Source organism: Vidua macroura, chromosome 12 (assembly GCF_024509145.1).
Source record: "Vidua macroura isolate BioBank_ID:100142 chromosome 12, ASM2450914v1, whole genome shotgun sequence".
Taxonomy (NCBI): Eukaryota; Metazoa; Chordata; class Aves; order Passeriformes; family Viduidae; genus Vidua; species Vidua macroura.
The window spans coordinates 9644515-9660040 of NC_071582.1; the positions used below are offsets into that span (position 1 = coordinate 9644515).

Sequence of the window (15526 nt, forward strand, 5' to 3'; positions counted from 1 at the left end):
TTTTTACATTATTTACACATGAAGAGAAGAGCAACAGATTAATCACCTTCTGTTGAAAAGTATTCTGTCCCCAAATCCATCTCTTTATAGATGATACATTAGGTGAATATATATTCATTTTCCTTAAACATCAGAGATGAACTACATCAGCCACACGGAATACACAATCAGTCCTTATATTAATGAAGTAATTTATCACTTTTATGAAAAAAACCCAAACAAATCGTAAATAAATGAGATGTGGGAAATCAAACAAAGCCTTGTATCACTAAATATTTTGGCTCCACTGTTTTGAAATAGAACAAAAAATCTTGGGCCTTGGTACTGCTGCTAGTTTTTATTAACTATGAGTCTTTCTGTCTGGACTATTCTTTCCCAGTGATGCAAAGACTCATTGCATTCATTTAGTCACTTTTTTTCTCTCATCAGACTGTGCCTGACATTAGAAGGGTGCAAAATGACAGTGGGCTGAGTGCAGGAAAAGCTTCTCAAAGAGATCACATAAAAAAAAGTGATTCATTCACGTTGAACAAGGTGAGGCTAAACTTCCAGGCAATTTAAGAGTGTGGCCACAACTCAGCTTCAAGCCTTTTTGGGGATCAAGCCTTTTTGGGGAATTCTGGAGAATCTGGGTTTACATTAACACACACCTCAACGGTATGTCCACACAGCATCAACTGAAAGCCGCATTAGTTCAAGACAGTTCAGGTTTAATTTTTATTTATTTTATAAAATTTATATTTAATTTTTAACAACAAAATACTTGAAGAAATAAGATGTAATGAGAACAGAATGCTTTTAGCTTTCAAAGAATTCCCAAAACATTTAAAACTGTAACTTTCATTGTAACAAAAGCATTAAAAAGGGCAAAAGATGACTTACCAACAATCTCTTCTATATGAACAAGACTGACTGGCATTAGCTGCTAGTACTGGTCAATGAAAGAATAGGCATCTCAGTTTAGCATAATACAAGCAAATATGTATGTTCTATCTTTATTAATTGCTTCAGTATTTTAAACACTAAACTAAATTTCTGCCATCTGTCTAGGACATCCTTCTCTTCCCCAGTCTGCACCAGCAGTCTGAAAAGGAACTTTATTTTTACAGAAACCCCCCCACAAACCCAAACACAACTCACCATGTTTTAATCAGTCAATGTAGTTACCCCAAACAATTAAGCAATAAAATGGGGTATATTTCTCTTTGTACAAACAGTAGTCCTTTCTTAAAGCCCACTTCCCAATGCAGTTAATGTAGACTGTGTGCAGAGGAACTCTCTCAGATAACAAACCCAATTTAACTTCTAATAAGCTTTTTATTTCTCCATTACAGTCACCACCAAAGAGTAAGGAATTTTCATGACCAGGGTAAGGTTTTTATTTATCCTATTTCCATCTGAATGGCTATAAAATGACTGATTAATTTACTAAACAATATCAGGTCAACTAATTTTCATCTGGGCCATAGCACTGATCATTTCAAGTTTAAATCTGAGACACATTCACCTAACAAAAGCAGTACAACACTATTAACAACAGCTATTAGTTACGAGTAACTGTGCACCTATGCAAGTGCATTAAAAACAAACATGATGAAGGTTAGACATAGGGAAAAAAGTCGAGTACAACAAGCCAGGGTTAGATTAATTTCTAAAGCCTTTAGTCTTTGAGAAAATACAGCTGAATAAGGCAATTCCTGCTAACAGTGATCATAAAAAGGCCAGAAAGTGGTCCAAATAAGAAAATAAGTACTTGTTTCAAAAAAATCATAGTTTTAATAGGCAAAATTTGAACTTGCATTGAAATAAGCTTATTTTCCTGGCAGCTTTTCTTAACATGGAACCAAATGACCACAGCACCTGGGCTGGTTCCTTTGGTTATAGATGTTAGCATAAACAAAGTAAGAGTGTATTCATACTTATCTCTAAGTTCTGTTCTTCAGTCAGATACCACAAAGCAAAATACAAATCATAACACAGAAACGCTTCTCTCCACTGTGAAGAGGCAAATCCAATCCCTGTTCCCTGTCCTCTTGAGTTCCCAATGCACCTTCTTATAGAGTTAGATGAGTCCACACATCTTAACATCATAAATAATCTAGAAGTTACTCTGTGTCTGAAAATTAAGATCAAAGGCATTTTAAAATCTGAATGATTTTTAAAATCTGTCATGTCAAATGATGACCAAGATATCGTCAACAACTGGAGCAAGAAGCTACTGCTCACAAACTACCACTCATAGAAAGAGTCTATGTTATCATTGAAAGCGACTGAGAAGAGCGCATGCAACTCTGGAGTCTTGTCCAGAGGCATAGTTTCATCAGGACAGAAAATCACGCTTATGCTAAGGCACCTGTAAAAGATAAGATAGAGATGGAATGGAAGAAGCCACTAGGGAAAAAGGAAGCTAGAAAATAACAAGTGAGGACTAGAACAATGAATAAAAGTGTTAGTCATTCTCAATTACAGTGTACAAAGAAACAAACAACTACACAACATTTCTTTGTTTTTTTAAGGCACCAATCCCTCCATTAATATACCTGCATCCACTCAATGTCTCTATATCCTTACAGAACTTTAAATCTGAGGATTACTCATGTACTGCTCATGTCTCCTCTCATTCATATAACCTAGTCATTCCAGTATGCCTCCGAAAACATTTTAAAATAAATAATACATAAGCATCAGCCCAGAGTGTATTTTTTCCTCCAGCTAGTGACAGAGAATAGGACTATCTTATGGGGTTCTTGTACACTAACAAATTATTTATGTACCGAAGATTTATTGACCTTACCTTATGCATTACTAGAATGAAAATCATATCATTCTAAACCCTTCTTTTGTATGAAATTGGAGAACTGAAATTACTATATGATTCAGTTCTATCTCTGTTTGGATAGATTGTGGTCAAACAACTCCTGCTTATATGGAGGGAAGAAACAATTCATTGAAGAATAGGTTAGGTTTTGGTTATATAATGAAGATTAATTCAAATAAATTGTTCTCTTTTTAGTACTTTTCCATCCAAAGTACGAAATCTGAAGCTGACTGTGAATTAGTTACAAGGGTAAGAGAGTAATAAAGCCCAAAAAACATTCATAAAAGTAATGGAAACCCTTGAACAGCTATTAGTCACTTTTCAAAAAAGTTATTATTGCTCCTGTAAATATTAAAATGAAAGTTGAATACCTTATACAACTATTTGCTTAAATGACAAACTAAGTATTCTCTGGACATGCCTAATTACATGCATAAAGAAGAGAAGGCAGGTTGTCAAAAATGAGAAGTTACAAAATATGTTTTGGGCATTTTGAAGAACTCCTTTAAGAACTGATTTATAAAATGTTTTTTCCTAGACTGTGCCATTCAAGTAATAAACAGAATGGGAAGGTGTTTTGTCTTAGCAGACAAACTGACATTAAAAAGACATCCCTCTTCAAAGGCTGCATACAAAGTATTCAAAAATGCATTTCCATATCACAGAACAGCTGAGGCTGGAAGGGAACTCTGGAGGCCTTGTCTAAGAACCCTGCACAAATCAGGCCACCCAGAGCAGATTGCCCAGGACCGTGTCCAGATGGATTCTGACTATCTCCAAGGACAGACATCCCACCTGTGGATTTCATTCTCTGTGAATAGACTGACTGCAATATCCATTACCCAGCTCACTGAGAGTAAGCTGAAAGTAAAATAAAGAAAGATTTTGCTCCAACAATACTACATGTCACTCAACAGAAATAGTTTTCAAGTAATATATTCTTTGAGTAGACTACTCCAACTAGAAAATATATTTTGCAAGTTTTAAATTCTGAAGAACTGTTACATGTTCTGTGGACAGACATAAAGGTAAGAATATCATATTTATCCATTAGATATAAAAAGCATGAAAGACAATAGGTATTGCTAGGTATGCTACAGGACCTGAAGACCCATTTGTAACAAAGCAGTTGGTGACTGCTGCAGAATTCCTGACTGAAACATGTATCCTCCTCCTTGGTGGCATGGAAAACACAGTGTGAAGAGGAAACAGAGCTGCTGTGCAAGAGTAAATGCACATTGTTCTCAGAATAAACTGAGAAGTAGTGTGTTATATCAGTTCATTTGTAAATTCCCCTTAACCTCCTGATGTATTCCCTTTCTATTTCCCTCCCCTTTTATAATATTCTATATTATTTTATTTTTGGAAACACAAGTGGAAGTCCTAGTATGACATCTAGTAACCATGTAGACACTTTGGCCCATAGACTACACCCAATATCATATTTTCATAAACTGGTTTTGGTGTCAAATGGATTCTCTGTAAATACAAGGAAAGTTTCAGTAATTCAGAAGAAAAAATGTCAATGGATTAAGAGACTAAAAGAAGACTTTCACCTGCTGGGTTAAAAGAGGAACATACATTTAATTCCTAGAAAGGATTGCATGGGACATATCAAAGTTAGTTCTTATTTTCTAACAACTCTTATCTACCAATATACACAAACGTGCAGACTTTAAATAGTAGAATCAATTTGGGTTTCAAAGTTTGGGGTCTTCAAACCTTGGGGTCTTGGGTGTACTTTCTTTAATAAAGTCCTGAGACCATTATATTCCTATTGTACAATGACTAGGTAAAATGAATGTTGTTCCCTTCTCCCATGCCTCACAAAATCAGGGAAAAGTAATGAAAATCCTAGCTATTGATGGCTGTTCATTCATATACACACCACCTAGTATCTAACAGAGTACTGTAGAAAAACAGCTGCAAAATACAAATACACAATTGAGTGTCATTATTTAAATATAAAATAGACTTTAAAGTAAACTCTACTACTATCAAAATTTAAATGTATATGTAATTGACTTTCAAGTTGACTATATATTTATTGTAAAAGTAGTTGTTCACGTACAAAAGAAAAACCATAGTAGCTCAAGCTCATTACAACTGAACACAATCTTTGGCTAAAGGCACAGTTTTTCATCTTTTTGTACCAGATGATTATTTTTCCAAGGCAGATAAAGGCAAGATTCAGTCAAGGTGACAATTACCATCTGGCTAGCTACAGTCATGATGATGCTCCCAATTAAATCCACATGCAACATTATAATGAATGTTATTAGAATTACAGTTAATGTTTACATTGAATATCACCATATTTGTATACTACTAATATATTACTTTGTCTAATATTAAGGTTATATATATGACTGTCTCCTTTGAAGTCTGATAATACAAAAGATAAAAATCATGAAAATATCAGTGCCAAACCCTCCAGTGATGTTAGTTCCTTCCTAAAGGAACTTCTTCATAGATGGATGATACCATTTACACTCTTGTCTTTCTTCCACACTCTTCTCACTCCATTTTGGGGACTGACTACTCTAAGAGCTTGTTGGGAGTACAAATAAGGACAGAACCAAAGTAAGAACAGACAAAGCATCACTTTAGACTTTTACTCTTGTAAGTACATAACATGTTATGGGTTGCATAGGGGGTAGAGGACACTGCCCGTCAGGATGAATACAGAACCAACCATGCCTTGAAAACTATTGAAGAAAGCAAGAGTGTAGTATCTGAACACTCTGTATTACTCCCATAAATACATTTATAAAACTATGTGGAAACTAAGAACAGGGTACTATTTAGTTCTTTTTAGGACTTAAACCTTGTGAAATTTAATTTTCAAGTTACTTAAATTCAAAGAAATATAGTACTTACAAGCATGTCTGACTAACCATATTCAGAAAACTGTTTAAAAAGAACTTGGGAAAATTAATCTTTTGTTTTCTATGGAACTATTTCACCCTCTAAACAAAACCAGACATAAGCAGTTTTTTTTTTCTGCGGAATTCAATGGGAGCAAGAAAAGGTACTATACAAAAAGCAATGTCCAATTCTAATGAGAACAATGTTTTACTTAAAAGATAGTATTAAAACACTATTACCTCCAGCAAGGATCTTCTCCTCCAAATCATTCATTTGTTTCTTGTATGCTTTCAAAGCAGCTTCTTTAAATGATGGTCGTATTCTTTTTTTCTTTGGAATTTCAGTAACTTCAGTAATCATCTCTGGGATATTCTGATTTTCATCCTCCCTTATTTCTACTTCAGGAGCCACGTCACTTTCAACTTCCAATATCTCTTCACTGATCACACTGTCAAACTGTGTGTCATATTGTTCCTCTGGTAGCATGGCATATGGAGTTTCATACAAAGACTGGTCCAGTTCATACTCTTGGATCTGCTCACTAGTCTCACTACTATTAGTTCTATTTTCTAGTTTAGCAAGGACTTGTTCCATTACTTCTACATAGTCCGTTTCATTCTCACCAGACGGTTCAATTAATTCTTCCTCATACTCTGCTTTGTAGCAATAAGGCTCAGCATAAACATCAGAATCAAGTGTTGTACTTGATTCATTTGCAGTAGACTGAGATAGTGTTCTAAACCTTCCCATAAAAGATGATCCACTGTCTTCATACCCACTTAAACTTTGTGTACTTTTATTCCAGACTACTTCTAAAGCTGACTTAGCACGCTGAAGTGTAGATCCAAATTTAGGAAAGCTGAAAGTCTTATCAGAAAGATCTATGCTTAATCGGCTGTGCCATGATTTAGGGGCGGTTTCCTCTGAGTCATCACTTGGTAGTTCACTTTGACTTCGGTACATCATAGGCAATTTGTTTTGATTCTGATAAGAGGAGATAGAATTTGTTTCCTGATAATCATCATATTGACCAGTCCACTGACTTTGTGTTTCACTGTCAAGGCCCGGACAAGATGGAGAAGTACCATCTAGAGTGAAATCATAGCTTTCAGTATCATACTGGAGGTCAGAACTTTGGCCCTTTCCAAAATCTGTCTGTTGGTCTGAAGGGCTACTCATATCATACACAAAAACTTCCTGCGTGGATGAGTCTAGGCCTAAATCTGCCCCTTGTTCCAACTGATTCCAGTTTTTCCATGGAGAAAGATCGTCCTGTAAAGAAAGCTGACTATCATCATAATGGTTTATGTCTCCAGACACACGGATTATTCCATTGCTTACTCCACTATCAACAGTTTCCATGTTCCCTGTTTCATTTTGCTCTGGATACTGCTGCATGTCTTGGGCAAAACTCTGTTCCTGGGAACTGCCATACCAGTTTAGAGAATCATCTTGCCTTCGCTGCCAAAGTTCTCGATCAGAGGAAGACAACAATGAACTGCCATTTGTTCTGCTAAAATACTGGTTTTCTGAAAAATCCTCAGAGTAAGACTGACACAATTTTGAGAAATCTGATTCTGAACGGCTAAGCTTTGGTGTTGCAAAGTCATTCTGTAAATGCCATAAGGGAGTTACATCTGAATAATAGGCCTTTGATTGTTTTTCCATAGTGTCAAATTCTGGTGACTGATTGTCATAACTTCTTCTGTGTGAAAAGGTGCTATTGTCAGCAGTTCTGTCAAGGTCTTTAGTGTCTGGGGACTCAGTAGTCCCCTTTGTAGTGCTTGTTTTTATCTGAAATGCTGATTTAGATATTTTTGCATAACTGTTCTTATTTATATCTGATTCCAAGTCTTTATCACTGTCAGGTGACTCCCAGTCATGCATTTTAGATTTTGTCTCCACGGTTAAAAGTTTCATATCCATGCTTTCATATGTCTGAGAGGAAGGAAGTCCTCTTTCTTTTTTATCTTTTATTTCATGGGAAAATATATCTGTAGAAATTCCAATGCCAGTTCCCTTAAGTTTATAAGACTTTTTTAAAATCAAATCTCTCTGTTGTGATGACTCAAAGTAAACAAGAATGGGTCTTGGCTTTGCATTTGGACAGTCTCTTTGCTGCCCAAGCCTTTGGGCAAACTCAATTTTAATAGTGCTTTGTGCCTCTGAGAAGCCCATTTTTTCCATTAATATTTTGTAAACTATGCTTTCAGCTTTTTCAAGCCGCTCTTCAGGCACATTTAGAAACCTAAGACTTGCTTTGTTTCCTGGGTGGCCTATTTGCTTGATGTAGTCATGTATGTCCCGAGTTTCTCTTCTGGACTGTACAAATCCAGTTCGCAATTGTTCGATTTCATTTTGCACAACTTCTACACTACTAGAAATTTCATCAATTGATTGTTTCAGAGCATTAACATGCCCTCTTAATTCAGAGAGTTCTGTTTCAATTTGACTTATTCCCTGGAGCTCTTTAAAGATCATTTCCATAACATCATGGGTTTGGCTAATACAACCTGTCGAACTAAAGCCAGGTTCAAGAGTATTTGATTTCTGGTGACGGCCAGTTCTGTCCAGAGATTTACTTCTTAATCCCCATGTTTTCCTCCATGAACTTAGCTCTGAGTCTGATGAGACACATTCTTGGCTCTTCTTCCATTTCCTTAGTTTTCGTAAGGCTCCCAGCTTCAATGTGTGTAAAGTGCGCTCTCCATCCGAACTTCCATCAGAGGCTGCCAGGCTGCTCAAGCTTTTCCTGTTGCGTTGCACAGGCATTGTGTGGGATAAGTATTCGTTTTTCTTGCTATTAGTTTTTACTTCACTTAACGACTCAGAACATGAGCTATCATTTGAAGACAGGTCTTGAGCTATATCTTCATTATTAGTGTTTGCTACAAAAATATGCCTTTGCAGTCCATTAGCAATAGCAACTCTGTAGCTGAATGTTGGAGAAAGTGAAAATTCTCTATTGCTTTCCTCTTCTTCAGTTGATAAGTTGCGAGCAGATGGGCACTTGGCAATCTTTTTAACGGTGCTTTTTAAAGTGTTGGAAAATTTTGGATTTTTTGTTTGTCCAATCTGACTGAAGTCTTGTTCCTTTTTGCTCTGACAACTCTCTTTCCTTTTTGTACTATTTCCCGATTTCTTTGTAAACATTCCTTTGCAAATCTTATATATATAAGATGAGATCAGTCTCTTGAAGAGAGCAGAAACCATGGAGTGCAATTTATTTTAAGCTGTTTCCATAAAACACAATTTTTGATCCAGAGAAGTATTTGTATCTCCAAAAGAATCATTGGCAAATGTTTCAATGTAGACTATAGCCATAAAAACTACTGATGCTCTGGAATAATGTGACAGAAAAATTAAAAAAAAATCACATCTGCTTTTTCAAAACAATATCCTGAAGAGGTTTTTTGTCTTGCAAAATCTCACTGTGTTGCACATGGCTTCTTGAAGTGTCTAAAAAGGAGGGAACGACATTACAATGGCTGTCAAGCAAACTTATCATTCAATAATATTGATGATGTTTTAACGAGGTTACAGTGAAAACACAGATGATTCCCCATAATTGTCTGAATAGATTTTTTTCATGAAATATTGAAGCTGAAAACAGTTCTAGGTAATATTGTTAACAAGAATTAATAAGCTATACTTTTTCCAGCCTTCTTCATCCAGTTTAATTCTCTGACTTTAACAAAGATACTCAGTTTAAAATGCTTTCTGCTTTCTTTCAGAGTACTGACATTTCAGTTTAGATCCTTATGATATACGGCACTAATCAAAAAAATGGACAGGGCAACAAATGATTATTAGCTAATAAAACAGAAGTAGAAAATTTTTTCTTGCTTCACCTTTTGGAACAAGGTAGGATTCAGGTACAAGTGAGTATTGTATACATGAAGTGCTGTTCTATCTTGAGACTGAATTACGTACATGACTATACTTTGTGAAATAGTTGCTTTGATACCAGACTTGAATATGCTAAGTCAGGACTCAGAAGTGGGCTTATCTTCTTGGTATCTCTTCTTTAAGAAGTAAAAATAAAATAACTCATAGAGCATAACAGAAAATAATGACAACTAATGGAAATTCTCATCCAGGTCATTAAATTTGACATTTTTCTGGTAACAGAAAAAAAACCCTGCAAACCTACACAAAACATAGTTTACAAGTTGCAGGACATAAATAGGTGCCATTACAACAGGAAAGCGATTTGGTCTGAAAGAAGCCTAAAAAGCTTCCATGAGGTATCTGGAAGTTTCTATTCCATACAATAAAAGCTTGTATTCCATAGAAATGTAGTCAATACATTTTAAATATGTCCATGTATTCTTCTGTACCATTCACCTCCCAGTGTCACAGCTGTGGAATAAAAAACAAGGCAACCAGCTCAGAAAAATCCAGCTCTGAAAAATCAATCAAAGAAGTTCTTAAAATGGCCATTTTGGTTTCTAAAGCAACTAAAAATTCTTTGGCAGAATAAGAAGTCTGTTTAGATAAAGGGTATATAAAGGGTTAAAAATGCTCTGTGGTGTCTGAAGAGGAGTAGAGAATATGAACTGTCCTTGTCTGCAAACATCCTGGCACTCTATGAAAATCATGGTCCACTGACATACCTCAAGATGTGGTCTTTGCATTGCATAATTTGTCTTCATTGACCTTACTATTATACTCTATATATTTAATCATTACATATATACACATATGTAATGGTAAATAATAAACATTAGCCCCTGATAAATACTGCAGCAGCAAAATGCACTGTGCTGCACAGAGCACAGGCAAAGCTGCTAAAAGCCTGGTTGGTTTCTGGAATCCTGGAAGAGAGGATGTAAACAGACTTATTTCCTTTCCAGTTATAACAAAACTGGGATGCAGAGTGAGCAGAAGAATAGAAATCATTCTTCACTCTTCCCAAAGTGGCTATTTATTATTTTATAAAAAGATTAAATATGTGTGGGACATGAATCACATTTTTAACACATATACATCAGCATAGTCCTTTTTCTTACAGGCTTATGCCTAAAGTATCAAGAGTGAATTAAGAGCAAGCAATACTTGGAAGCAAAAGTATGGTCAATGAGACTGCATGCAATTTTCAAGGAATGCAAATGACATCTCTCAGAATATTGAGAAGTTTCACTAGAGCCAAGGCTGCCTTGTTTTCACATATTATTAGTAGAGAAAGGAACCATCTTGGGACACTTTTCAACGTCAAAGGCATGTTTCTGGATGTAGAAACACTTGTTAACCATTCAGCTCTTACACTGAATGCTTGTAACCATTTATTGAACAAGATCTGAAGTGTGATTGCCTACCTCCTTTGCCCACATAGTCACAGATTTTTAAATGCTCTCTTATATAAACTTCACTTAGATGACTTGGACATGCTTCAAATGACTTCAAATCAAGAATGTATAGACAAGCCAGAAGGCTTGTTTCCTGTCTCTCAGTCTAAAAAGCATCAAGAAATAATGAAGTTATCACTGGAATCTGGAACATTTCCATTCACTTTAAATGAGGTTTAATGCTTCTCTGCAGAAGAATCTTCATTTCATAGCAAGCCATACATATATATATATATGTGTGTGTGTGTTTGTTTTATCCAGTGTTTAACCAAGGCTTTTCAGAAGAGTTCACTGAAAGCATTACAAATAGCTGAACATTCAGAAGTGAATTTATTTAAACCCAGTTTCTGACAACGCCGTAGTGAATTAAAAGCTGTACTGTTACAAACACAGGGAGATCTGCTAAATGGAGCAGATTTATGTTCTCTCATGCGAGTTCTATTCCATCTCAGCTGTATTAGTCATATGATCTGTTAATCAGTTTACAGCCTACCATTGCTCTGTCAAAAACTAATTTTCTACAATAGTAAATCTACACATGGAATCAAGTTTGAGTTATTACAGGTCTCATCCATTTCTTTAAGATTTGCATAGGTTGTTCTTAACATTTTATATCAATGTAAAGTTAAAACTCCATAAGATAAGTTTATCAGGAAGCACATAGAACTAAGTCAATTATTTGAATGAGCTGCAAGTTGTCATTTGGAGACTTTCTTGTTTTATCCAGGTCTCCTGATAAACCATTATGACCTAATATTTTTAATTCTCACTTTGCTTGTTTATTGAATGAAAACAGTTTTTATGATGAAATTCAACACATTCTAAGCATAAGGATTCATGTTGAAATGTTACAGCAGTGAGGTATGGACTTTATGCTAGATGGTAATAGAGCAAGGAACTGGAAAGTGTTATGGATTGTGAGACTAGAACTAAAATAAATTCTTAATGGGCTCCTTCTATAAAGAAAGGACAAACCGACACATCCATCAACTTTTGACCGATAGCAAGTCTGAAAATAGCTTTGTCAATCAACTTGATGGTGAACAGATAATGCAGACCGGTTTTAAGCATATTCAACTGGATTTGTTGATAACAAAGCATTGTCAAAATAAAAATGTCAGTTGGAAGCATCATTTATAAAAGATCTTATTCCAAGTCTAAAACTAATGTGTCAGGTAGAAGGGGGGAGGAGTGGGCAGAGTTTAAAATGATACCTTTTTAAATAATGCAAACAGAGTATTTTAGTTACATATCTGAACATCAGACCCCCATTTAAAAAAATTATTTTAACAAATCCAGCCCTTTATTGTTACAAAAAGAAGACAAGTGAATCATCTTAAAAATATAATTTTAGTATTTAAATAGAATAGCTAGATCACTGCTCAGCTTCTCTTCAGACCTTAGTAAATGAAGCTGCAGAACACAGCTTCTCCAGTAAGAGGTAGCTTTTTGGATGCAGACTGTCCTCTTATAAAGCAAGAGCCAGGCAGAACCATAGCTTTGCTTAACCCTCACACCATTAATCAACTACAAGGGGTCTGTGTGTATTGAAAGGGGGCAGGCAAGGAGGTGAGACTGAAGTGCAGTTTCTCCCTACAAAATACCCTATGACAGTTCATGTTCACAACACCAAGATGGTACGGGGAACCAAAACAAAACCAAGAATTCTTCATCTGCAGCAATACCAGTCTGTATTACTGTCAAAATAGTCACTAGAGTCTATAGACAGAAACATATTTTTGTGATATGTAAAATACTCATCAGAAATTAATTAATTAAACATAGCAAAAGAAAAGTGTAATCCGTCGACACTGCATCTGCAGAAACTGATGCTAAGAGAGGTTCTCTTACCATCAGGAACATAAGGGATCAAGAATTCAGATATACAGACTTATTAATTATGGTCTTTTACTAGTCCTATGCTTGCCTGGGATTGAGGTTATCTTGACATAAGTGTACTTACCCTCAGCTCAGGTCTGCTGGGTGAAATCTATGCTCCCTTCCTTTTGACAAGCATTACAGTATACACTCCACATTGCTTCATTAATTTAATATAACAGGAAGACTATATTGACAATCATCTCAGATGACCTAATTCAGAAGAACTTAATTTAGAGCACTTATCTGGTCCTTTATGTTCTTCCTAAATTCTCCCTGTAGTCTTAACTACTGACATTTTTCATCTGTGTAATTTGTGAGTCTCAAGGTAAAATGACACTTTTCTTAACACTGCATATGCAATGTGGATGACCTGCCTGAAGACCCTGGCAGAGGCAGGGATGAGAGCAATGAAGAGACCTGCTTTCTCTTTTGGGTAACTACCCTTTTTCCAAGAATTCCTCAGGTTTTCACAGCAGCAGACTTTTGCCTATCCCTTCAGCCCCTCCAACATTCACACAAGGATGTTGTGAATCCAGCATGGAGCGCTATCAGCACTCTCACCCTTTGGCTAGGAAGCTATTCTTATTGTTCAAAATTACTTGGCAAGTTTACTATATCTGCTTATTTACCTGGTAATATCTCTTTATGGATCCTGCTATTTATGCGTATCTAACCACCCTCAGAATGTGTTGCCTTCTCTATTTATGAGAATGTAAAAAGTAAAACTAACCACCAAACCGCTGATTCAAGCCCCAGTCTTAAGAGCCTACAATCTGCTTATTTTTTAACCCACAAGGCCTACTGCTGTCCTGAGGAGGTTGCACATATATTCATGGGGTACACTACAGATTCTTCCAATCTAAAAGTTTAACAGTCATACTGCAAGACTGGTCGTTCATGTCTATTATGTGTCTCTTCTGTCAGCATACAACTTAAGAGAGTTTAAGGAAAAAAGATGGAAGAGCACATGCTTAAACCTGACTGGCTCATTGTGAGTTAGAACATCTAACCCAGAAATCGTATATAGAACTTTGTGCATTAGTGGATTAACTCAGTAGTTAAGCAGTTGCAACTAAACTACTTTGTAATGTATAGAAGCACACTGTCTTTGGATTAGCTTAGAAGAAAATGTAAACTCCTAGCAAGCTAGGATGAGTAATTTTTCTGGAGAGAAAACTCATCTTCGCTGCTTCCCTACTACTATGACCACTATAGAAAAAGAAAGGAATTTTTTTGTTCAGTAAAAGTTTTTTTTTTTTTTTTTCAATTACTGTTGAAGACAGACAAATTTAAGAAAATACCACTATTTTACAATAACTTGCAAAATTACATTTTTAGTTATGCTATTCTCTACACCTTTGTATTTGTAATGCTTGCATTTTTCTCTACAAGTTGTTAAGGCAACTGAGGCAATTGCAATTCAATTATTTATTAACTACTACTAAGATTGTTGAAAGCATTTAGAACACTATTTCTTTAGAAACAAATCTATAGTGTGGTATTTACATTACAAACATGAAAACTGGTAATTGAAGCAACTGTTCTTAAAGGTCAACAGCCATGACTAGACTGAAAACAGAGGAAGAGATGTGCCAAATAGAGTAGATTAATAGAGAGATGTAAAAAGCTACAGGACAGATTCTAAATGTAAAATGAGGCCCATTTGGAGATCCCATAGATAATATAGGCCAGTTGAATGTGCATACAAGAATACGAGACTGCAGATGATTCAGATATCAGCTTCAATATTATTTTCAGTATTGAAATGTACTGACTTCTTTCTCTTCAATCTTTCTAGTGGTTTTCTTGACTTTTTTAACTAAAAAAAAGTATTACACTGTAGTGTATTCAAAAACTCCTAAGACTGAGAGAATTTCACCAAATAGTTCATGTCTATTTAAATGCAGACTACTACAGGAATGGAAAACATGTGGAGGAAAAAGTTATCTGCTGGCTATATGGAGATTTTTGTATAACTAAGTCAGTACTGAACATATTAGCTTTGTTAGACTATTGCCAGCTTGCTATTATGTCAGATTACCATAAATAAAAGAGCTACTGTATAATAATCAGAACCTATTTAGTGCCTATTAAAAACCAGAAAGCATCAACATACATTTTGACTTAATCTCAGTTCTGTCCCTAGTTTTGCCTGTGTTTTAATAGACAGTCTTTTAAATATTATACCCTGGGAATGCAAGTGATTTAATTTACACTGAAGCATAACATAAATGCAGAGACTGTATTTGTAGTATACTTAGTGCACTCTAAGCTTCTTTTAATACTAATATTGCAAAAATTTCAGCAACTTTTCAGAATAGTAATTCCATCAGAAAAGATAATTTAAAAAAACAACAAAAAACCCCCACCCTATTTTCTTTTGGGTAAGAATTTTAATCCTCCAACTGTACTGGCCTGAGCCTTGGAAGAATTTTAATCCTCCAACTGTACTTGCCTGAGCAACACACTGCCCTGGATTTCTGTTGGACAGTTTACCATGAACTCAGTGACCACATGTGCACTACATCACTCTACAGCTTTGATTTTTTTCTTTCTTTAGGGTTTGGGGGCATTTTTTTTTAACGACTTACAAGTAAGAGAACAACTTCAT

At 35.5% G+C, this 15526-nt stretch overlaps 1 protein-coding gene across 2 annotated transcripts in view; it reads right to left on the reverse strand.

Moving 5' to 3' along the window:
- Positions 1-8902, reverse strand: part of UNC13C (unc-13 homolog C) — a 131144-nt gene extending 122242 nt beyond the window's left edge. The window contains exon 1 of one of the 2 annotated variants that reach the window (XM_053988476.1): positions 5926-8902. In XM_053988476.1, the coding sequence (XP_053844451.1) occupies positions 5926-8899 (2974 nt within the window). In that variant the 5' untranslated portion in view covers positions 8900-8902. The remainder of the gene's footprint in view (positions 1-5925) is intronic. The other variant, XM_053988475.1, reaches the window with a different exon arrangement.
- Between the last annotated feature and the right edge of the window lie 6624 nt (positions 8903-15526).